We start from the raw sequence: 24,894 nt of genomic DNA on the forward strand, positions 1-24,894 counted from the left end.
AAAGAATACATGTAAGCTTAATCTGTTTAAAAGCTTTATATATATTATGCATGTATTATATTTATTTTAATTTAAAAGTTTAATATTGTCAATTAATATAATAGGCCTACTTATATGAATGTCACGAATTATCCATAATTTTAATTTATTTAAGATAAATATAATGAATAATTAACAGCAAATGTTTTTACTATAAAATGCTTTCATTTGGAGCGAGAGATACAGGGAGAGTGGCTTTATTGCATCAGATATGTGTCACTTTACTCACAGCTGATTGGTCGATTTTGGGTTTGCGATTTCTAACTCCGAATAAAACCTGTTCCGGAGCAGGTTAGCCGTGTAGCGTAAGTTACCATAGCAATGAAACCCGCTAAAAACCAATCCACCTTCATGAGCCCGAAAAACCAGAGTTTGCTCAAATTGATCTTGAACTTACCAGGGGTGCGTTTCCCGAAAGCATCGTTGGTGAACCATGGTCGTAAATCCCATTGAACTCTATTGGTAACGACTTAACTTGCGACCATAGTTCGCTTCGGGAAACGCGCCCCTGGGTAGCAACTGAAACCGGCTTTGTGCAACAGGCCACTGGAGCTGGGAGGAGAGTAGATCTGCAGCCTGTAGGATTGTGGTGGTGTTGTTTTTTTTAGGTTTTGAGGGTTAATGGTGGCTTCCTAATCTGATGGAGCTGTGATTCGGGTCTCGGCTGCTTCTGGTGGCAGAAATCCTTCATATAGCTGCATAAACGTCCAAAACTCATGCATTAGGTTGAGTTGAATGCTCTGTCAATGTTTTGTAATGCTCTAAATCTGTTCATTTCATGTGACGGTGAAACCAGTGATGCACCTTAGACAAAATAATGTTGCACTTTACAGGCTGATCTGGATGGAGCATGTAGAGATCATGAAAGTCAAGATGCACAAGCCATTATAAGATGTTTTGATTGTTTTTTGTTTGTGTTGTTTGAGATTACTTTTTGTATTTTATATAAATGTTATTACCATACTGACTGCAAGATGTTACATGTAAAATGCACTTGTTGAACATAATATTAGCCATTTTCATTGTTGTTGTTGATTCCCTTCAGTCTGTGTTTTTTGGAATCAGCTGTCAGTTCAAATGTTACTGTTTACCAACAAACAAAGATATAATTTTGAGAATAAACTCTCAATTGCTGCTTGCAGAAATACTTTACTTTTGGTGGAAACTGAAATCATGTAATAAATGTGACCGCAGTGAGAGTAGGTCAAAAGTGAAGTTTATTCACCAAGTGTAGCATTTCATTATTAATAATAACAACAACATATAACAATAATTCTTACTTTTTCCCAGTATTGCCCATAAATTGTTACTTAAAATAAAACTTAGATTTATATTTAAAAAAAAAAAAAAAAAAAGACATAAATAATGGTTCCCATTTTTTAAAACAATGAATAACACAAACCGTGATAAGTAATTTGAAACCCATTTTCTTCTAAACTTAACAGTATAAGCTTGCACAATATTATATATCGGGTAACATAATAAATTAAATTGTGCAGCAGCTCTAAAAAAAACCAAAAAACTAAATTTCTAATACAATTGTGACATCCACAAAATAAGCTATAGTCACCTGGAGATGCATTCTCTTTTTGGTCTGATAGGATTCAAATTTCTACAAACACAAGGTTCTCACATGACTGCAAATTGTCTACAGGACAGCAGACGTGAAGGAAAGAAACATGTAAACCTATTGCAGACAGGAATGTATAAGGTAAGGGGTCACAATCACTTTTTTTTTTTTTTTCTAGGTTTTACAATACACACAACTGGTCCAAAACTACTAAACCGAGTCCCCGATGTGCAATTAGGGTCATGGGTTATTACAAAAAAGTTCAAACCTGAATAAGAACTTAAAACCTGAAAAAGGTTAACTTTTTGTTCATTTAAGGGTCTTTAATTACCATAAATACCTAATTTATTCAATTGGTTTATTAATCTGTTGCAGGATATTATTGCTATTATTGTAGCATTTGACAATGTTAATTGTGTGATATTTATTTAGTTTTGTTTTTCACAGCAAAATTGACAGTACTTTGGTACATATCTGTTTGGTAAAGAATTCACCAAATTAACACGGAAATTCAGGATTTTAAAAAACAAGAGCAGCTAAAAACAATATTGCAGGGAAGATATTGTAAAAACAAAATAAAAAAATAAAAAGCATATAAACAACTTACTGTTTTCTGTAAATCTAAACACGTTTACATTTTTTCAAATATTGGATATCTGCTCAAAGCACCAGTGCCTTTTGATATTAAAACCTGAAAAGCTAAATTGAAAACAGTTCAAAGCGAATCTTTCGACTCGTGAAGATACAGTGCAACTTATAAACGAACGGTTACAGAGGGGAACAGCAAATCACCTTCTCTAAAAGGCTGTTTCTCCCCCAAAAACAATCGGCTCAAATTATTCTTCACCCATAGAGAAGTTTAGTCATGCTGTATTTAAGAAAATAAGACAAGTCGAGGTCTTCTTGCATATCATTTTCATAACTTACTATAATATAGAATATGTTAAGCCTTATATATTACTTTAATAAATGTTTAATCTCTCTCTCTATTTTAGATGTAGTATATCATATCTATGTACAATAATACATATGATGATATGTACACACGCAAGTGAGTTATTCTAGCGCTCACACAAACACACTCAGTAATTTGGAATGGAAAAAGCAGTAACAGCAGGACTTACGGACATGCTTTTCTAATGCTTTGAGTTCAGGGCCCCTGTTATAAATTAAGCTCACATTTAAATGTTAACCATGAGAATTATGGCATATCGAAAACCTGAAGTCACCACCGTGAGTTATTGCATTCGCGAAGCAAATCATACGCTCACATATCAGGCAACAGTCACTATCAGAATCAGTACAATGATGTCACTTTGCTGAAGCGCCTTTCTTGTAGTGCTATACATTCACTTACCATGTGCTTGGATCTTTTGTTTTGCATGTTTGTTGATAGGAAGACCTCTGATGTTGATTTCCCAAACAGTGACTAGGAGAACAATGTCGCCCTCTTGTGGTTATTTTCCTCCTGCATTTGTTAAGTCTCTAATGGGTTAAAAGTGAGAGTTTGGTTTGCAGCAGGCGTCACACTCTCGTATTGTACGGGAGCTCCTGCGGTTGGTTGGGAGTGTGCTCGTGTGATCACAGTCATGGGTGAATGGTTACAGAGTTCAACAGGACATGAACTGTTTTTGTCTGCTATGGTGGTGTTGTCCGTCATTGGGCTCCCTCCACAGCAGGGGGCAGCATGCCCCTTTCTCGCAAGTGATTGCGCAGCGTGTTGAAGATGCTGAGTTGCTGTTCTGGTTGCAGGACGAGCAACTGCTGTAAGACCTTACTGGGGTTCGGCCCCCTGGGGAAGAGAAAAATGATCTTCAAAACAGTGTCAGACATGCTTCATTGCAGGATTTTTTTTTTTTTAATTGCCTGTGTCACTTAAATCAGGAAGGATCAGACTATCATTGCTTGATTAAATCCACTGATGAATACATTTATTTTATTTATTGGCTAAAGCCAATGTTTACACACATTTGGCACTTGGTCTGTTAATTCAATTATTTTATTGTCATACTTCCAGTTTAATTTGTTTTATGGATTTGTAAAGGTAATATTCTTTCAAAAGCATAAATTATAACCAAATAGGTCACCTGACTTCCTCACCTGATAAAACTTGCTATGTAAACATGAACGAACGTCGCCATCAGATACTGACAGTCAAAACGATCCATTATTCCACCATGACCAGGAATGGTGTCCGCAAAGTCCTACAAAATAAAAAAGCACAAGCTCACAGTGTAACAGTCACTCCAATTGGGTAAAGACTGTGTAAAGACAAAAATTCAAAGGTTTATGTGCGACTTCTGCTGGATGTGAACTAACTTTGATCTTGAAAGCTCGTTTGAAGCCACTGGCAAAGAATCCACCAAATGGTCCGATCAGAGAGGCGAAAGTAGAGAGTGCAATACTGTGGATCTGAAATGGGTAAAGGTTCACCGTTTTCTGCAGACACAAGAAAGAAGCAGATCATCAGCCAATTTAGTAACATTCATGTTTCTTTATCATTTCAAAGAATTCAGAAATAAAAGGACCCCTCCCAATAATTATGACAGTTCACCCAAAAATGAACATTTTGTCATCATTTACTCATGATTGTTCAAAACCTGTTTGAGTTTCTTTCTTCAGTGGAACACTAAAGAAGAAACACTATGTTGCCAAAAGTATTGGGACACCCCTCCAAATCAATGAATTCAGGTGTTCCAATCACTTCCATAGCCACAGGTGTATAAAATCAAGCACCGAGGCATGCAGACTGCTTCTACAAACATTTGTGAAAGAATGGGTCGCTCTCTGGAGCTCAATGAATTCATGTGTGGTACCATGATAGGTTGCCACCTGTGCAATAAGTCCATTCATGAAATTTCCTCACTGCTAAATATTCCAGTCAACTGTTAGTGGTATCATAACAAAGTGGAAGCAATTGGGAACAACAGCAACTCAACCACGAAGTAAGCCACGTAAAATCACAGAGCAGGGTCAGCGCATGCTGTGGCGCACAGTACACAGAAGTCGCCAACTTTCTGCAGAGTCAATAGCTATAGACCTCCAAACTTCATGTGGCCTTCAGATTAGCTCCAGAACAGTGCGTAGAGAGCTTCATGGAATGGGTTTCCATGGCCGAGCAGCCTTACATCACCAAGTGCAATGCAAAGCATTGGATGCAGTGGTGTAAAGCGCGCCGCCACTGGACTCTAGAGCAGTGGAGACGTGTTCTCTGGAGTGACGAATCATGCTTCTCTGTCTGGCAATCTGATGGACGAGTCTGGGTTTGGCGGTTGTCAGGAGAACGGTACTTGCCTGACTGCATTGTGCCAAGTGTAAAGTTTGGTGGAGGGGGAATTATGGTGTGGGGTTGTTTTTCAGGGGTTGGGCTCGGCCCCTTAGTTCCAGTGAAAGGAACTCTTAATGCTTCAGCATACCAAGACATTTTGGACAATTTCATGCTTCCAATTTTGTGGGAACAGTTTGGAGATGGCCCCTTCCTGTTCCAACATGACTGCGCACCAGTGCACAAAGTAAGTTCCATAAAGACACGGATGAGTGAGTTTGGTGTGGAGGAACTTGACTGGCCTGCACAGAGTCCTGACCTCAACTTGATAGAATACCTTTGTGATGAATTAGAGCGGAGACTGCGAGCCAGGCCTTCACACAAAACATCAGTGCCTGACCTCACAAATGCGCTTCTAGAAGAATGGTAAAAAATTCCCATAAACAGTTCATGGGCACGTAAAGGCAGGCATCCCAAAACTTTTGGTAATATAGTGTATTTTAAAGATTTTTTGTAACCAGACAGTTGACAGCACCCATTGATTTCCATAGTATTTATTTTTCCTACTATGGAAGTCACTGTCTGGTTACCCAGATTCTTTAAAATATCTTCTTTTGTGTTCAACAGAAGAAAGAAACCCATACAGATTTGGAACCACTTGAGGGTTTTGGCTGAACTATCTCTTTAAGCAGAGCTTTATTTACAGTTATAGTATGAAGTTTTGCCCTGTCCAGCACTCACCCATCTAACTGCATTCTGCACCACTGCAGGAAGTGTGTATTCCTGCATCATGAACAGATGTGAGGGCTCACACTCTACTGCAAAGCGGTTTGTCTCGCTATTGTATTCCACTGGACAAACAAAGTACTGGTACTGGGACAGCAGGTACGCAAACTGGAAAAAGGGAAAGACGTCAAGGTTTTAGTTGTCATATCATGAGGCTTATGTGTTGGTATGACAGTTGTTGGTGTTGTTTACAAGTCTAATGGTGACTTACAAAGAAACTGAAGACCACTGTTGCAAAGAATCCCCCAATGAAACCTTCCCAGGTCTTCTTTGGGGAGAGCTGATAGTGTGCAAAGAGGTTTGAGATAAGATTATTCATATTGAAATCATGGAAAATTTACTTTTAGAAAATTAAGGGACAAAAACATCTACCATGTAAATATCACAGGTTCACCTTAATCAGTGGCGTTCTTCCAAAAAAGAAACCAAACAGGTAGGCCATGATGTCATTACAGATCACAATAGAGATGGGAACAATAAACCTAGAGAATAAATTATAGTTTTATTTTACAAACACATACTGCGGGAGACAAGAAACTATGCAGTGAACAACAAAGTATAAAGAAACAAGGGAGAGAAGAAGGCTCACATTTATTTAATAATTATTTTTTTTTAGAGAACTATTGATAAAGTTAACTAAAAACATAAACAATTATGAATAGAAATGAGTACTTCTACTCTCCCTTGAGTGGCCAGGTATGTTATCATGTGGAACATCAAGAAACACAGGAATGCAGCTTGAGAAACTGAAGTAGGAATGAGGTGAAACCTCAGACAGGTCTGTCAGGTCAGGTGGGCTTACCAGATCATTCCCTCAAACAGGTTCTGAATAACCAGATGTGACTGAGTCACCACAATCAACAAGGTCACATGGGTCCAAGCAAACTGAAATGGCAAGCACAAACAAACACACACACAATGGCCACCCACATACAGACACACACACACAAACTCAGAGTGAACGGTTGAAATGTTGTCTATTCACTAAAACAATGATGATATACAGTATAATGCAGCACATATTCAAACAAACACAATCACAGCATGATTTATTAAAATGTTGATAATTTTAATTTTCAAATGTTAATTCAGAAGACTAAGGCTATCAAATAAAACAAACTAAAGTAGAAATAAATGGTCTAAGTGCTTGACTACTAATTGTTAAAGCAAACTTGGCTGGAACAAAAAGTATTTTGTTGCTGCCAAGTGTTTCTAGTGGCAGTTGATGAAGTGTTATGGGTGTTACCACACTCAAAGAAAATGACATTTTGATGACATCAGTAGTTTGAGTGAAGCAAGTCATAGTTTATGCCTATTATTAGAGTTCATGAACTGCTGTGGCTGGACTCAACCCAGCAGCCCAACACTCAAGTTTGTGGTTAATAAATAACCAGAAACTTACATCAGATGTATGTTTGCATGTCTTGAAGAAAGTACCAGTGCTAGCAAGGCAGCAGATGATTAGTTTTAGGTAGGCTTCAATTTAGACTTGGGGGTTTTGTCTGTCATGATGCTAAGTGTGCATTTTGTTTTCAGTTGGCTTTACGAGACACCATCTTTAGAGTGCAATAAAAACACCAATCACATTTAATTATGCAAATAAATGCAAGAAAGAAGAAGACAAATTCAGTATGCAAATATTGCAATGGCATCATCACTGCCGTTACATTTTTTTTTAAATTATAAAATAAAATTAAAATTAAAAAAATTATTCAGCAAAGAGACATTAAACTGATCATATTAACTATAGAGACATTTATAATGTTAAAAAAAAATTCTATTTCAAATAAGTGTTGTTTTTTGAACAGTCAAAGAACATGAAAATATATTAAAACAGAAAATAGTTTTTAAATTGTAACAATATTTCACAACATTACTGATTTTATTGTATTTTTATCAAATAAATGCAGCCTTGGTGAGCTTAAGAGACTTCTTTTTAAAACATAAAAAAAAAAAATAATAATAAAAAAAAAACCTTACCAACCCCAAACTTTTGAACAATAGTGTATATAGTTTTTTGTTATTTTTTAAATGGGCACCTAATACAAATAAACAAATAAAACATCTGTATAAATTTTGTACGTTAAAGGACATGAAAACCCCTATTTCAGCACCTGACAATAATAAAAGTAATATAAATGCTGCCTTGCACACACTATAAATGTATAACATGCAACAAATAATTTTAACTTATTTGAATTAAGTTAAGTTGAATTTAATTTTAAAATTTGAAATCATTTCACAACACCCAACATATCGGAATATTAACTATAACTATACAGAAATATAATTTTAAATGTGATAATATGACATGACATGGGACTACCGAGTATCTAATTGTCCAGCATATGATATGCACATGACTGTGAATGGAATGGACAGTTAAGTTCTGGCACAGAAGTGACTGATACACACCATATAAAACTGCAGGCGGTAATGCTTCTTCACTAAGCTCAGTACAAACATGCAGAAACCTGTAAAAAGCAAATAACATGCAGTTAATTTCCTAAAATACAGGAGAAATTGACAGACAGCAGAGAAGCATTAACAGTTTTTCGTCAGTATAGAGTGATTATAAGTTTAATTTTGTTTTGGAAAGATTCCGTATCACTGTTATGACAGCAGTACACAACATTATGACATATTCTGTTTTTATACATTCACAAAATACTGGAACAAACACACTGAGTTATACTGTATACTGTGGTTTATATAATTATACTCAAGGCTCTCACTAATATTACAGGGATCTTGATGACAACTATCAAAAGGTGTTGGAGAGAAAGCCAGGTTTAGTGAAAGAAAATGACTGTGACAGTGGTGGAGACCTGCAACAGCTGCCAACATGCTGTGCATTTATGGCCATAACAGAGGCAGGGGTACATGCGCCTTAGGTCCTAAATATGTGCACACATTTACATCTAATTTTGCTGCAGTGACTTTGTCGCAGCCCTAAGCTGGTCCAAACTCATGATTTTTTTTTTCATGCAGAGTGATGCTGTCATTAAAACAAAAGGGCGACAAGCCAAATATTAAGACATTATGAAATTAATGTTCATTTGTCAACTTCTTACTCAAATAGTTGTGGCGCTCAAGGATGTGCTATATTGTGAATATAATGTACGCAACCTTTCAAAAGTTTGGCGTCGGTAAGATTTTTGTTCTCACCAAGGCTGCATTTATTGGATCTAAATACTGTAAAATCAGTGATATTGTGAAATATTATTACTGTTTAAAATGACTATTTTCTATTTTAATATAATTTAAAATGTAATTAAAATGACTTTTAATGCATTTTATATCTTGCTGTCTGGTTGAAAGAGCTGTGAGAATTAGGAAGTAAGTTTTTTCTTTTTTTTTGTTATCCCTGGATGCAGCTCTGTGACAAATTTTTTTTTTTGGTTATCCTTGGATGCAGCTCTGTATAGAGTTAGTCCAGGAAGATTTGTCTGTAAGGGTAATGTTTAAACGCACAGCTGCCTGACAAATATTTTAATTTTTTTTAGAGTTATCCCTGGATGCAGCTCTGTATAGAGTCAGTCCAGGAAGATTTGTCTGTAAGTGTAATGTTTAAACACACAGCTACCTGAAAAATAAAAACGGTTATCCCTCTGCGTGAGGAAGATTCATTTAGGTCCGCTCTAATGGATAGATCCGTTTAGATCCGCTCTGACAGACAACAAAAAAACTCCCTGAAGTTTCCTAACTCTTCCATCTAGATAGCTATCTAGATACATTCTCTGTTTTTACTGTTATATCTATTTCTTATGTGTTCCATTATTATTATTATGTATTTGGTTCTTCTTTATGTAAAGCACTTTGAATTACCATTGTGTATGAAATGTGCTATACAAATAAAATTGCCTTGCCTTGCCTAATTCATTCCTGTGATGGCAAAGATCCTTCAGAAATCATTTTAATATGCTAATTTGGTGCTCAAGTAACATTTCTAATTATTATCAATGGTGAAACAGTTGAACTACTTAATATTTTTATGGAATCAGTTTTTTTTTTTTTTTTTCCCCTTCAGGATTCCTGGATGAATAGAAAGTTCACAAGAACTTTAATTCATTAAAATAAAAATCTTTTGTAACATTATAAATGTGTTTATTGTTACTTTTGATCAGTTTAATGTATCCTTGCTGGATTAAAGTATTCATTTATTTAAAAATATATACATTACTGACCCCAAACCTTTGAACAATAGTGTAGCTGCAGCTCAATAGCTTGTTGGCATAGAATAACAGCATATTCATGTTGAAGCATTTGTAAATGTGACCAAGCATGAAGCTCTCATGAAGTCATTTCATAAAAACAATGCTTTGAATATCATTCAGTAAATAATAAAGTATGCAAAAAAGGTAATTGTGGAATATTGCCTTTTGGCCTAGAGTCATAAAAGCCTCTGATAGCTCGCTTGGAGTGTTTTAATGCAAGCTCTCGGTTACACTCACCTGCCAAATACAGTGCAAAAGAAATAAACCGATGATAACGTACAAGGAACTGCAAAGGTTCCTCCCTTTGGACGAGTGCGCCGAAATAATCAGCCACTGTCTCTCCATAAAAGAAGTAGTTCACACAAATCAAGAAGTACCTGAAATACAAGGTGCATTTGTGTCAAGATCTGACGATTTGAGTGAAAGACACATGTTTGACAGAAACCGTGTTGGCTTTTAACAATACATGGCACTTTCTTCTGCTTGGCTGTTGTCTTGTTTTGTTTGGACAAAGCATGCAGGTGGGGTGTACTTTATGCTAGGTTCCAACATGGAAGTGCACTTTGCTCAAGTCCAGTTAATCACTACTTTATCTATGACAAAAGGTGACTGGTAAAACGTGAGAGAGTGGGTGTGTTTGTTTCTAGTTGAGTGTTTGTACATGAATGTAAAGTACACAAATCGGTGAGAAGGGAGAAAGGTTGGAGAGATAGTGAGAGTTTAGGGGTGAAAGAGGAGCATTAAGCGGTGCCTAATCTGCATTTTACTTACCAGCTAAGAGTCCTGAACCACGGCAAATCATAGGAATGATAAACTCTGTAGCCAATGGTTATAATTTCATGAAAACACTTGATTTGAACACCCATAACCTATAAAAAAAAAGAATTGCAAAAATATAAGTTAATAAATGTTGTAAGAGTCAAATGTCTTTTTAAAATCATTGTAGTGACTTTTAATTGAAAATATATACATTATGTCAGTTCAGGTGAGGTTATAAATTAGCTAAATGACATCATGTGGCCCAAAAGGGTATTTGGGAGGGCGGCTAGGATGATGTGTAAATGCTCGGTCTAGGAACTACAAATGCTGGATAGCCAGTGGTCAGTGCGTTAGTCATGTAAATTGTGTTTGTGTGGTACACATATGGTTTGTACTCATACTTACCACAAATATAAGCATAATGGGTCCCAAATAGATGATGAGGAAGAAGCCAGTGATCATTGTCATTGACAATATGCCTCTTATCCACCAGTTCTTCCACCTGCCGAGATCGAGATATATTTTTTTAAATCATAAAAATCAATTTGAATGAGGAATCAACAGCTGGATCAAAACTACAGAATCAACAGTTTTGTAGGAAACTCTTTGAGACAATTTGTAAAATAAAAATACATTTATAAGTGCTGGCAAATCCCCAATTTTAAGGGTACAAATAAAAGCCACTAAAATCCAGCCAGGGATAGTTCACCCAAAAGGATAATTCTGTCATCATTTACTCACCCTCAAGTTGTTCCAAACCTGTATGAGTTTCTTTCTTCTCTTGAACACAAAAGAGTGTTGGTAACCAGACAGTTGATGGTAGCCATTGATTTCCATTGTAGGAAAAAAAAAATACTATGGAAATCAATGTTACCAACATTCTTCAAAATATCTTATTTTGTGTTGAACAGAAGAAAGATTTGGAACAACTTGAGGGTGAGTAAATGATGACAGAATTGTAATTTTTGGGTGAACTATCCCTTTTAAGCTGTGTAAAATGTTAAACTGATGACTCAGTGGTTTTCCCCACTGTTGAAATGTAGGTGTGTTAAACTGAATGAAACGGCATGCGCAGAATGATATATTGTATTACAAAAATGATTTCAGTTTGATTTAAGCTTCCACTGTTGATCACTGAAGGTGTATTTTTGATGTTCTGAGATTTCTGAGAACAAAACGAATGGGATCGATTTATGCTGATGGCGCCATAAATGTAATAAATGAGGCTCCATGAGAGATGTGAATTCTTCGTTTTCGGGCCCAGAGTGTAATAAACTGTTTGCAGGTGCCACAACTCACGCATGCCGCTGAAAAGAATGAGAGGAGATTTATCAATGGAGAGGAAGAGAAAGGGGAGGGAGAGAGGAAAAAGTGCAGCATCATCACAAAGCGCAGCCAGGCGTCGGCATTCAGGCATGTCGCCCTGCGTTGGACCAGCGCCTCTGCGGTCTTTTAAAGAGACTGCAGCAAATCCCACCAACAGAGCAGCAAAACTGATGAGGATTAGGAGCGTTTTAGCCCACTGACCTACCCCCTAACCTCATCTGCATATAAAATATCACTTGAGTCTGTCTTATTGATCAGAATCAATGTGAATAGTTGAACAACACGATGTGCTGTAAGGTTATGTGTCTGCTTTCAAAGATTAACTGGATCAATTTTTACAAGGTACTGATTTTACTGAAAAATCCTGCATGTGTGGATAGGATTGTATTTAGAGAATATTAGTGCACTGGTTTCCTATTTTCACAGCGAAAACAGGTTTAACTAGTTTGTGAGATCTCATAGTTGCCTGTGTGCATTGTACCAAGGCCTAAACATACGTGCAGACATAGACTGTTTGGGGAGTTGTTCATGAGCTCAGTGTCATTGGGTACCTAGATGACAAGCCCTCCAGGGCTTTGTTGAGACACTGTGGAGTGTTATCTGTGGAAGGTGGCACGTCTGGCGTTTCCGCTTTGGAGTCGCCCTCCATTTCTCCTTCCCCCTCACCAGGAAAAGCAAGCCTGTCGTCTCCATCTGCCTCCTGCAGAGTGCAAACACGCACGGTGAGAAAAAAATATATAAAGTAGTAGATAATTCATGCACTTACTCAAAGGCAGATAATTATATTTTGCTAAATTATAATTTTGAAGCGTAAAAGCATAAATACAGTCGCACAAAGTAAAAAGTATGCTATAAACAAACTACAACACAGTCAAATTACTTCAAAGTCACCATCACTAAGTTTCCAAAAACTCTTTGTCTTTATTTTAAAACCATTTTCCCTGTAATGATGTTTGAAGTCCATGACAACCTCTGTAGTCCCATTTAACCACTTGTTAGCAATGCCTTTTCAAGACAAGAAAAAGCTTTAAAAAAAATAAAAAAATTAATAAAAAAAATCACAAGGGGGTATTACTGATGTATTTTATGTAATAGAATAAAACGTGACAATAGCCTGAGCTTGTGTTAACTTAACTATAGACCTTATTACACACATTTAACCAAAAACCCATTGACTTTAAGACGATGGAAGTGTAAGTGCTAAATTATTTTTCAGGTATCCTACAAAAATACATCATCCCTCCAGCACTTTATTGCATGTTGCAGTTTCTCCCATTCATAGCAATATGGGTGAACTGTCTTGAGTATTAAATAGTCTTTGTCTTTCTTCAGAATCTTTTTAAAACATCTCTCTGTATGTCTGCCGTAGGGCTGCAACAACTGAACAATAAAATCAATAATAAATCAATAATAATAAAAAACATCTACAACAAATTTTCATCGATCAGTCACGTCGCTTTACAGTAGTGAATAACACATTTCTATGGACATACCGTTTATGGAAAAATAGCAAAACACAGAGTGATCTGCTGTAGGAAATGTACACGACCCAAGTTGTCCGAAACATGAGAATGCTATATTTTCTTCATTCTTCACGGTTCAAACGTTTTCCAGAGGCTTACCCTGGCGTACTTTGACAGATGCATCTGTTATTTAATGATTTTGGGTCATGCTTTCCTCAGTGCATAACTTACAAATTATGGTGATATCCTTATCTGTAAATGTAAGAAAGTCCCACAACTATTTCCATTTGCAGGTCAAATTCTGAATAAAATTTATAAAAAAAAAAAAAAAAAAAAAAAAAATCAGACTACAATATACATTTTGCTAAAATATTTCTTGTTAGAGATTAAATGTAGGTTTAAAATTCCACATGTAACAAGTATTTTTATTTGAGTAGTTACAGTTAAAATGACTATTGTTGGAGTATCATAATATAATTTCTATGTTCAAATGAGTGAATGTGTGTGTTCCTCATACCTTGTACAAGTTGTTTTTGTTTGTTATCAATTTTAGTCATTTTAACTTTGCTCTAAAATGGTAAGCTATCAGTTGTTTTTTGGTTTAAAATGTAATGTTTACATTTTAACAATTTTTTTGCAAATAATGTATAGCATATCCTACATAGATACTTTTGCTATATTTGTTTATTTTAATAATTAATAATTTTTAAACTTTTCATCTGATCAATCGAAGAAATAATCATCAGATTAATAGTTTCAAAATCATTAGTTGCAGCCCTAGTCTCGGGTAAAAATGCCACTAAGAAACATGTCCGAAAACACTGCAAGACTGATTAGTCGACTGGTTGTTCAGGTAACCCTCCTGTGGTACTGAAAATATGTAGTGTTGCACATCGCTAACACTCACTAGGTGAGGGACCAGCCAGACACTTAGACGAAACAAAAACAAAACACACAAGTCACAATGTCATAAACCAGTAGTCTTTTGCAATCACAATGAAATGCAGCTCTTCATGGAAATCAGAGATTTACCAGTCAAAGTAATGGAGAGCGACGGAAGATGGGATATTAGCCAGCATCATTTATGCAAATGATACACAAATGCCTCTGAGGAAAATCAATCGGGCTTGAGGACACGGCACCTGAGTAGGTGCGGTACAGTAGACTGAAGATACCTGTCTGCACTTTGGAAGGTGAAGAGAGGCTGCTTTCTCATATTTCACTGTTGTCTTGGCTAACACACCACAACTACGAGATAAAGAACAGAATAAAATATGGCTGGTAACAGTAACAGAGGAAGCTAATGGATCAAGTGGAGGGGAAAGTCCTAAAAGAGGAAAAGTTGAACCAACTTATTGTGATTATGAAGTGATGAATAAATCATCATGATCACAAGGGCTGGGTTAACAATATCAATTTCTCGATTTGAATTAATCTTCATTTTGATGAATCATTTTGTTCCGTGTTCTGCGTCCGAATGCCAGCTCAGTATTGGCCGGCTCCTGCGTCAGCATCACACGCGTGCGTTGTGGTGCTAACGTGAACAGCATCGGCACTGCAGTCACATGGACTATTTTAATGATGTGTTTTCTGCCTTTCTGGGCCTTGAAAGTGGTCGTTTTGTTGCAACAGAGGCCAGAAAACTCACGGATTTCATCAAAAATATCTTAATTTGTGTTCCGAAGACAAATTATGGTCTTACGGGTTTGGAGCAACATGAGGGTGAGTAATTAATGACAGAATTTTCATTTTGAGTGAACCAACCCTTTAACGCCCTGACGAAATATAAATTTTGATCATTATTTACATTAAAGGGTTAGTTCACCCAAAAATGAAAATTCTGTCATTTATTACTCACCCTCATGCCGTTCTACACCCGTAAGACCTTCGTTAATCTTCGGAACACAAATTAAGATATTTTAGTTGAAATCCGATGGCTCCGTGAGGCCTCCATAGGGAGCAATGACATTTCCTCTCTAAAGACTTTTTGGAGATATGAAGGATGCACTACTACTCTATGGGTACTCAAGATTAACATGAGATTGGCAGAAACTGTGTGTGATACCCCCTTTAATCTTATAGTAATATCAACTGACAGGGTTCCTTTTATTATTTACAACATCAGTTAAGAAAGATTTTTTACTTTTGTATTTTACATGTGTATCTGATGTATATCCAAAATGAATCAATATCGATCAAATTGAAATCAAATCAAGAGCTTGTGAATAGGAATCAAATCTATTTGTTAAATCTGTCTCAATGCCCAGCCCTAATGTTCACTGATAACATCATCACAGGGGAATGTTGCTGCCTAACAAGGTTCGGTCATTGTAAATGTGTATGCCTCTACATGTGGTTGCAGCATCAGCAGGCCTCATCCTGGCAAGCCTGATGTTTAATTGTCTCATAATCTGCAATAAATCTGTAATCTGGATTTAAATGCTGTGCCAACAGTCTACCACTGCGATCACTGAGTAGTTTAAAAAGTAGCTGATCTGCCTTTCAGACTGGAAAACAAAATATAAATAAAGCTAAAGAAAAAGACTCAGCAGCTTGTTTACAGCACCTAAATGTATAAAGGGCCATAGAAAACAAGTTACACCCTTAAAAGTTAATAAATATAATACTGCATAGCCATAATGTTCCTCTATGGCCTACACAAACTCTCTAAAAAAATAACATGGTACTGGTATGTTACTATTCTAACATAAAGGTTATTCCACAGGCACACATCTATATGCTACAACTTATTTTTAAATTGACAGAAATTCTGACCACTATGTTTTCACATATCTTAACATCAACAAGTGTTTCTGTAATTCAAATAGTAGAGGAAACGCATTAACTGTATACCTTAAACGCAATGTAAGGACAGGCTTTGTGTAGAAGTGTCTGTCAAATGTATAAATATGAATTACAGAAACTAACCCTAAAAAGGTCACATAAAATACACACTGTTGTCCAGTCTAAGTAGGTAGTTATTGGCCTGAATAAGCTACAATGTGCTCCAGACTTTATGCCAGTCAAACTCCTGTGAGTCTATGTTGGCTCTGTTATTCATAGCTTTTGTGTATTTTGTTTGGTGGCATTTCTGTCAAACCCCTTACTGACAACCAAATTTGGCCATGTAAGAACAAGACGAACACAGTATAATTTCCAAAATTAGCCAAACTCTTTGGACCAAGACTGTAAAAACTGTGCTGAGCAGGTAAATGGGAGCAAGTTGCGTTGAGTAGAGAGGTCACTCATGTCTGAAACAAGGCTCAGATTAAGGGTGGTAAAAGAAACCCTCTGCTAACTTTTTAATGAGGGCACACTCAAGCCCCCAGAAAGCATTCATGGAAATTTACAGACCTGAGCAACACTCATTCCAACTACCAGCTACATCAGTGTAGTCAAACTGATTTTATGCAGTTTGAAATTTTAACCGTTATTTCTGAAAAGAAAACTCAAGGCAACAAACAAACTGAAACATTATCCCATGTATACACTGCCAGGACAATAGACAGATGAGAATAGAGAGTTTCCTAATGCTCCAGATGAGTGGACCTATTATTATCCTGAGGGTTTCACTAAATGGCAGCCTAGTAACATACTGCAGTCCATTCAAGAAAAAGAATCGGTGTTTATGAATGTGCACTGATATTTTCACTATTTAAAGGGTTAGTTCACCAAAAATGAAAATTTTATCATTAATTACCTACCTTGTGTCGTTCCACATCCGTAAGACCTTTGTTCATCTTCAGAACACAAATGAAGATATTTTTAATGAAATCCAAGCAGTTTCTGTCCTTCCCTAGAGATCCTTTCAAGGTCCAGAAAGGTAGGAAAGACATCATTAAAGTGACATCAGCGGTTTAACCTCAATTTGATGAAGCAACACGAGTGCTTTGTTTGCACAAAAAAAAACATAATTAACCACCTAATTTACAAAATAATATTATCCAAAGCGTGTTTATGCAACAATGTCAGCTCTCGCTGGAGCTCTTGTGAACACTGGCACATGTGCGTTGTGTTGACAAGCGAGTCTGAACATAACACGCATGCGTCGCATGATGTTGCAGATCAAGATTTTCATAAATAAAGTTGTAAATTATGTTTTTTGCGTGATCAAAGCACTCACGTCACTTCATAAGACTGAGTTTAAACCACTGAAGTCACATGAAGTACTTTAATGATGTCTTTCCTGGACCTTGAAAGTGGTAGTTGCATTGAATCTCTATGGAGGGACAGAAAGCTCTCAGATTTCATCAAAATTAATGATCTTCATTTGTGTTCAAAAGATGAACGAAGGTCTTGGAATGACACAAGGGTGAGTAATTAAAGACAGAATTAAAATTTTTGGGTGAACTAACCTTTTAAATGGCACTCAACAGGTCAATAGGACACTTTACCTACAGCTCTTAAAACCAATCATCCAGAGTACTTTCAAATAGGCTATTTTACATTGTCAATGTTTTATTTTGCTCCCTAAAGTCCACTTATAATGTTAGTCAAAGTGTCTTGCTGCATCAAATCACTTCAAATCACCAATTTTGTTGTTACCAATACAGATTATAGATTATTTTTGTTCAAGTGTCCGATTTTATTTTATTTTTTATTTCTGTTGTTTGACACAATAATGACTAAAATTTAAAAACACAATGTGGTTTTATAATAATAATAAATATTATTAATATCATTAAGTATTACTATTATTGATTTACTTTTCAAAATATAATAATAATAATAATAATTATTATTATTATTATTATTATCATTATGACATTGATATGCAAATGTGGACGGCAATATGCTAATATGCTATTGTTGTACGCCAGCAATAAATTCTCTGCCTGTTTTTTATTATTATTATTATTTTAGTTTCAGTAAAGGTTTGGCATGGCCTTGGGGACAGCTTTGCACTGTGAACTTTAGAGTATGTCTCTACACAACAATGAACTCTTTTATTTCATCCAAGTGAAGAAAATCCAAAATATGTGCAGTTCAGAAGAGGGAGAAATGGCGCTGTATGTGTCTTTGAGAGCTGTGTGCTCCACACATGTATCCTCCTGCCTACAAGAGTCCTGAAAGTGAGGGGATAAAAAGACTAGCCTGCTGATTAGCTGCTCCATAAATGAGACTACACTAATCCCAGAGAGAGAAAGAGGGAAAAGCCTCAGTCCAGCTCCGCCCCAGAAGGCCTTGCACACACCAAAACACAAACACACAGAGGCAGCCATCAGTCACCACAGCTCTCATTCGGTTTCTGCATGCAGAACCGGTATCTGTAACAGACATGCTGAACAGACAGAGATCATATAACCAATGAACAGAGGAAATGCCAAATAACCTGCCAGATCATCACTTCAGCAGGCTATTAAATCCTCTCTGAAGTGCTTCAAGGGTGAAAATAAAGTGTCAGTAAAGGACGATATCTTCTGCAGACTTTTCCCGGGGATGACTGACAGCTTGGCCCAGTTTTCACTGTCCCTTTAAATACTTTACAGCGGTGGCACAAAAACTGTCTGATCAGGACTTCACACTGTTGCAGCAAATACCAAAATGGACACACTCACTGCTGATGTCAAAAGTGGATGAAGGCGAGTGCATGCAGCAGAATTCCTAAAGCAGCATTGCACACTGTATTCTGTGCTAATTAGTCCACTGTTGCATTATGGGAGAAAAACACTGCTAAAAATACCAGCACAGTCACTCACTAGCATAAGGTTTGCAGAATACAACACATAAAATGTCCCTATTACCAGACTTATCAAACTGAAAGATGTTTCCTGAGAAATGACTACGGCCCACATGTGTTAGCAAATCAAAATACTCTCTGCCAAAGCAATGAGTTTGGGGTGGGACTACCTGTTTGGTCTAACAATGGAAGATGGAGGAGTGTTTGGGAAATAAAACTTAAGTCCCCCAGATCAGTCAAAAATTGTCTAAGTTTCCCTGGTGGCTTTCTGTGCACAATATATCGAAACATAAACAAGCAAAGTATACTTAGAGCTACGTGTGTGCACCTAAAGAGGTCAATTACACACGAAAACATGGCCGTCTTGGCGAGGATTTACATCAAAGTCGCTTTCAAGGAAAGTCTGTTCACTCAACGGCCATATTTGCAACACCTCGGGGCAGCTATTTCAGGTATCCAAGACCTATCTATTTGAATGGTGGAATCCTGAGATCTCAAAAACTGCTTGGCGAACTCACAATTAAATAACATATTTCAAATCAGCAACAAAATCTGACAGGAACTGTCCAATAAATGTTGTTTCTTATGCTTAAATAGCGTTAAAAAAGCTTATTTTTCAGGCTAGACGAACCAGTGCGCATGTGCAGTCCTAAGCGCGAGTCTCGGGTTTCTATGGGAACCGGAGCTTCTAATGGCAGCTGCAGTGACACAATGACTTTAACAATCAGCGATTGGCTCTTTTACTTAGAAGGCGGGACGTATTCTGCCATATTGTGCATTGCAGTTTCTCCCATTCATAACTAATAGGAGTGAACTGTCTGTCTATATATCTGTAGTCTTTGTTTACATCTGATTACTTTGATCAATTTTTGTAGTAGGCTATTAGCTGAATATGACACTGTTACATAGACTTACATGAAAAACATTATTCAGCATTGTTTAATTTGTATCTATTGTATTCTCTATTGCATTTGCCCTATTGCTGTGCATACTGCAGAGGTGTTAGGCAACTGCCTACTCTGCCTATAGTTAGCAGCCCTGTATGCAGTGTTCAATAAACAGCTGTTACTAAATTCTGCCTAGAATTTTAGTTCAGTACTGACTCGTATCATGAAACATATTGTAACGTGACTTTGTTGCCGACACACAGGCCTAATTTATACACTGGTACCAGCTGTGCTCTCTCATTCTCTCTTCTCTCCAAAATCAAGTTGACAAACACCGCAGTGTGTACTGTATTTGAATTAAATAAGTATAGTCAGCTGAGATTTGGTGTTTTCAGTGGCTCAGGAGCGGCAAATGCAGCAAACTAAAGAGAACTAACTGTAATGAGAAGCCTTTGTAAGCCTGTTGGCATATAAACTTACAGGTCTCTCTGCTGTTCTCCTTGAGGGTTTAACTGTTGCAAGTAAAGAAATTAAGACATAATTTTTGTAATTTTACTGCTGTAGTGTAAAATAACTTATTATGAAAGATTAGTTTTGCATTTAACAGTGCAGTTGTATTACAAATGTAATATATTTCAGTCTAAGAAATCATAATAATGTTTAATAATTATAATAATGTACACTACCAGGCCTAAAACGAATTGTGTGGTTAGAATAGATGCTGAGTAACCAGATTTCCGTGGTAAATTGCAGAAGTAGGACACGAGAAGAGAGACAATCGACGGCTGACGCCAGGCTGGAGGACGTGCTGCACTGAGGTTATGATGGTCCACTGAACTCCAAACACTGCTGAGGAGGTACATTGAGCAGAGCACCATGCTAAACCCCAGAGAGACTCAGGCTTATGATGCTTCTCTTAGTTAAGGGAAAAGAAAACAAGATATTAACTGCAAACCATGAGATTCAGCTCTCAGTGAAAGTGAAGGGCTGTAAATACTGCCAGTTACTATGAGTGATGGAAAGAGACTGACCTTGAGAGAACTGGCTGAGGGGCTCTAGATGGACAGGCAGCTCGGCCTGTGTGACAGCATTAGTCTTATAAGGTTAGTGGTCTCCAGGACAAAAACACAATGTTCTTTCAGAGCCATTTATTTCCTTATAAAGGATAAACCAGTTACCCTTGAAGAAGTATTTGTGAATAAACAAAACAAAGCTCAAAATATTTTCTGCATAATCAACACTGAATATGCTGAAGTCTTGGTCACATCATTTTAAGAAAATAAAACTCTTGATTTCAGTCAAAGTAAAATAACTGTATACTTGTAAATAATGTTATTGACGTAATTTAAAGGGTTAGTTCACCCAAAAATGAAAATGCTGTCATTTATTACTCACCCTCATGCCGTTCCACATCCGTAAGACCTTCGTTAATCTTTGGAACACAAATTAAGATATTTTTTTGAAATCCGATGGCTCCGTGAGGCCTTCATAGGGAGTAATGACACTTCCTCTGTCAAGATCCATAAAGGTACTAAAAACACATCTATATCAGTTCATGTGAGTACAGTGGTTCAATATTAATATTATAAACCGACGAGAATATTTTTGGAGCGCCAAAAAAACAAAATAACGACTTATTTAGTGATGGCCGATTTCAAAACACTGCTTCAGGAAGCATCAGAGCATTATGAATCAGTGTATCAAATCATGAATCGGATCGCGGTTCAAACCCGCCAAACGGCTGAAATCACGTGACTTTGGCGCTCCGAACTGCAGATTCGACACACAGATTCATAATGCTTCGATGCTTTCTGAAGCAGTGTTTTGAAATCGGCCATCACTATATAAGTCGTTATTTTGTTTTTTTTGGCGCACCAAAAATATTCTCGTCGCTTTATAATATTAATATTAAACCACTGTACGCACATGAACTGATTTAGAGGTGTTTTATTACCTTTATGGATCTTGACAGAGGAAGTGTCATTACTCCCTATGAAGGCCTCAAGGAGCTATCGGATTTGAACTAAAATATCTTAATTTGTGTTCCGAAGATTAATGAAGGGGTGTGAAACGGCATGAGGGTGAGTAATAAATGACATTATTTTCATTTTTGGGTGAACTAACCCTTTAAATAATTTCATATTCTTATTTATTATTATTATCATTATAGAAATAAATAAGTATAAATATATATTTTCATCAAATTTTGTTTTCTTATGTAAATCTTTGGGTGGAAGAAGACATATAATGCTCTTGGCTCTATACTATCACTATCACAATCACAATTAGGTCCCCTAATTTCCCCACATCGATTTACAGCAAACATTTCCAGGGGAAACAGTATATGGTCTTCATGAGACAGTTCAAGAGTACAAAGACATGACAGGAAACCTTCACACAAAGATCTCATTCAAAAGCCTTGTCTGTGACTAAAAAAAATTTGTAACTGTAATTACGGAGTCATGAGCTCAAATCATCCATTTCCAGGATGGCTGCTGAGTTACTCCCTTCTCAACTTTTCCACACTGTGACCAACAGACCAAGTGATTTGTTGTCACATGTGATCTACTCCAACGCTCAGCCATCATCATCACTACATCATTTTAGAGAAGAGGAAACGTCTCTAGCCAATCAGATACATACTCTCCATATTCACAAAGAGCATACTCCATAAGCAAACAGACTTTGTAAATAGATTCTGTGTTGGATTTGTCTGGCAATCACCAGACCAAGCTCAATTTAAAATTGAACATTGGTCTGGGGAGTCACACATGTATTTTCTACTGCACAAGAGGCGTGATCAACAAGCATTATTCACGCAACTGGATAGTCCTTCAACCAATCAGATCAACGATCCGGGTGACGTACTTTTGCAGAGCGACGCGAAAACTCCAGACAGTTTGTATTGGTTTGTAGCATTGATCAGCGGTTTGCAGAAGCAGCAATGGCATCGAGCGATTTTTGCAGGTTGTGCAAAAAAACATGAAAGTGAGTGATATTGAGTGACACCCACTCAAGCAATTTGTTTGCTAAACTAAAGAAGTCATTCAGCATTGTTGAGAGGTTCAAAGGAATTGGATTGACGGTCGTGCGAGAGACGTCATTGTGTTATACCCGCCCAGAGCCATAGAAAGAGCTCTGTACCCGCCAATAGCGAGCAAGGTGGATAAGCCAGTCTGTGATTGGTTCCCGCAAAAGTGTAACAGATGCAGCAGAAATGAATGTATGGGTTTCCAGACTGAGTTGCCGGGCGAAATCAAATCGCCGGCAGATCAGGCTGGGTTTACCCAGTCTAGTGTTGGATACAATATGAACTAAAGCACATGCCTCAAAACTTATCTTTCAGCTCTTAAATAAATATTTCCCAGTATACTAAATATATAGGCCTACCTCTAAAACTAAATTGATTTTTCAGCTCAAGAGTGCATAATGAGTTTACTATCCTGTAAAAAAAAAAATATATAAATAACACATTCAAAGGCATCCAATAGGTTTCACAATAAATTAATGTTGGTCATTTGAAACGGCTGCAGTAATAAAACGTTTTTACACTGATAAACAACGGAATACAGAAAAGTGATGTTTAAACAAAACAACAACAGCAACAAAGATCTTGGCTGACCTCAGAAGAATAATTCACTGTCCTCATTAACTCACCCTCCTCCTTTCAAATCTGCACGATTTCTTTCACACACAAAAAAGGATGAAGATAGTCACCATTCACTTTCATTTTATAGAAAGAAGCAAAGAAAATGAGTGGAGACCGGGACTGTCATTCTGCCCACTTCTCCTTTTGTGTTCCATGCTTGTTTGTAACAACACGAGGGTCATTAAATTGTCAATTTTTATTTTTGTGTAAACTACTACTTCTTTAAATAAATGGTTTCTAATTTAAATTACATTAAACAGCTCTGTATGACACACAAGCTGACTCTGACAGATGACCGGGTCTCAAACGAGATGCTTTGGGCATGACAAACGAACCTATTTGATGGTCAAAATGCTCAGAACGTTCCAGACGCGTCTATGATGGCCAAAAATGCTCTCTAGGTAGGGAGCTCACTAGGTTTTGCGACACAGTCACTGACTCTCTGGCTTTGCAGCGTGTTTGGCTCAGCAACTTCATATGAGGCAACCGACAGTTTAAAGACTAAATAATTTAAAGGGACAGTACCATAACACAAATGTCACCCCATACAATCCTAATATTACCTTAAGCGAGTTGTTTTTGTGTAATATCTGGTCAAGTTGAAGCGGTTTGACTGGTTGCTCGTTAGCTGCTTAGCTAGAAGGTCATTGGCAATCGACTGAGAGAAATAAAGCCTCCTGACTGAACGTGTGCTCCATAAATTACCTTGTCACTGATGTTTTCCGTGCTGTCAGGGTCTCCTCCTCCTCCTCGCCGTCTCAGCTCCGTCATTTTTGCTTATTTCAGTCTAAATTATACATAGATATCGTCGGAGGTCCGCATTAAAATGAAGCAGAGCGGGGTTCTGTCAGTCTCAGTAATCCGGTTAATTTAACTGACTGCGACCATTAAAGTGTCTCCGCGGCAGGTGGAGGGACAGACAACCTGCGTGCATTTGTTTATGCCCGCAGATCTGCTGCTGTTTTGTTAGTTAAGTGAGAGACCAGACCAACCTCTTTCTCTCTCTCTCTCCCTCTCTCACTCACTCAGTGACTCAACATAAAGAGGAAACACTGCTCCACTCTGCGGTTGGAGTCCAGCGCACTTCACTTCTCTAACTCTTACGACTGTCCAAATAAGACTGTTTCTGTGAATGTTGTTGCTGATGTGAAGTCGACATGTGAGTTTATTTGTAGCCTATACTGTGAAGTCAAGACATCTCGCCACAATGCTCTTTTTGTAACCTTGAACCTAAAACTCCCACACAGTCTTTT

The 24,894-nt window shown here is 37.1% G+C and overlaps 1 protein-coding gene across 1 annotated transcript; it reads right to left on the reverse strand.

Annotated features, from left to right (window-relative positions):
• Positions 1-1,238: 1,238 nt before the first annotated feature.
• Positions 1,239-24,677, reverse strand: cds1 (CDP-diacylglycerol synthase (phosphatidate cytidylyltransferase) 1). The gene is made up of 13 exons (XM_048188192.1): positions 24,347-24,677; positions 12,514-12,662; positions 11,042-11,138; positions 10,649-10,746; positions 10,115-10,254; positions 8,076-8,134; positions 6,463-6,545; positions 6,055-6,142; positions 5,872-5,940; positions 5,616-5,768; positions 3,929-4,048; positions 3,710-3,813; positions 1,239-3,401 (listed from the first exon to the last, which is right to left on the reverse strand). The coding sequence occupies exons 1-13, from the start codon at positions 24,410-24,412 to the stop codon at positions 3,266-3,268; spliced, it is 1,362 nt and encodes a 453-aa protein (XP_048044149.1). The 5' UTR covers positions 24,413-24,677; the 3' UTR covers positions 1,239-3,265.
• Positions 24,678-24,894: the final 217 nt, after the last annotated feature.

Source organism: Megalobrama amblycephala, linkage group LG4, assembly GCF_018812025.1.
Source record: "Megalobrama amblycephala isolate DHTTF-2021 linkage group LG4, ASM1881202v1, whole genome shotgun sequence".
Taxonomy (NCBI): domain Eukaryota; kingdom Metazoa; phylum Chordata; class Actinopteri; order Cypriniformes; family Xenocyprididae; genus Megalobrama; species Megalobrama amblycephala.

Bases quoted from the DNA above. Each gene is read 5' to 3' on its own strand.
- cds1 (XM_048188192.1), bottom strand. From the start codon at position 24,412: ATGACGGAGCTGAGACGGCGAGGAGGAGGAGGAGACCCTGACAGCACG. The intron at 10,747-11,041 runs GTAAGTATGAGT...TTTTTTTTATAG, and splicing joins CCATTATGCTTATATTTGTG to GTTATGGGTGTTCAAATCAA. The intron at 5,769-5,871 runs GTAAGTCACCAT...CCCTTTTTCCAG, and splicing joins CAGTGGTCTTCAGTTTCTTT to TTTGCGTACCTGCTGTCCCA.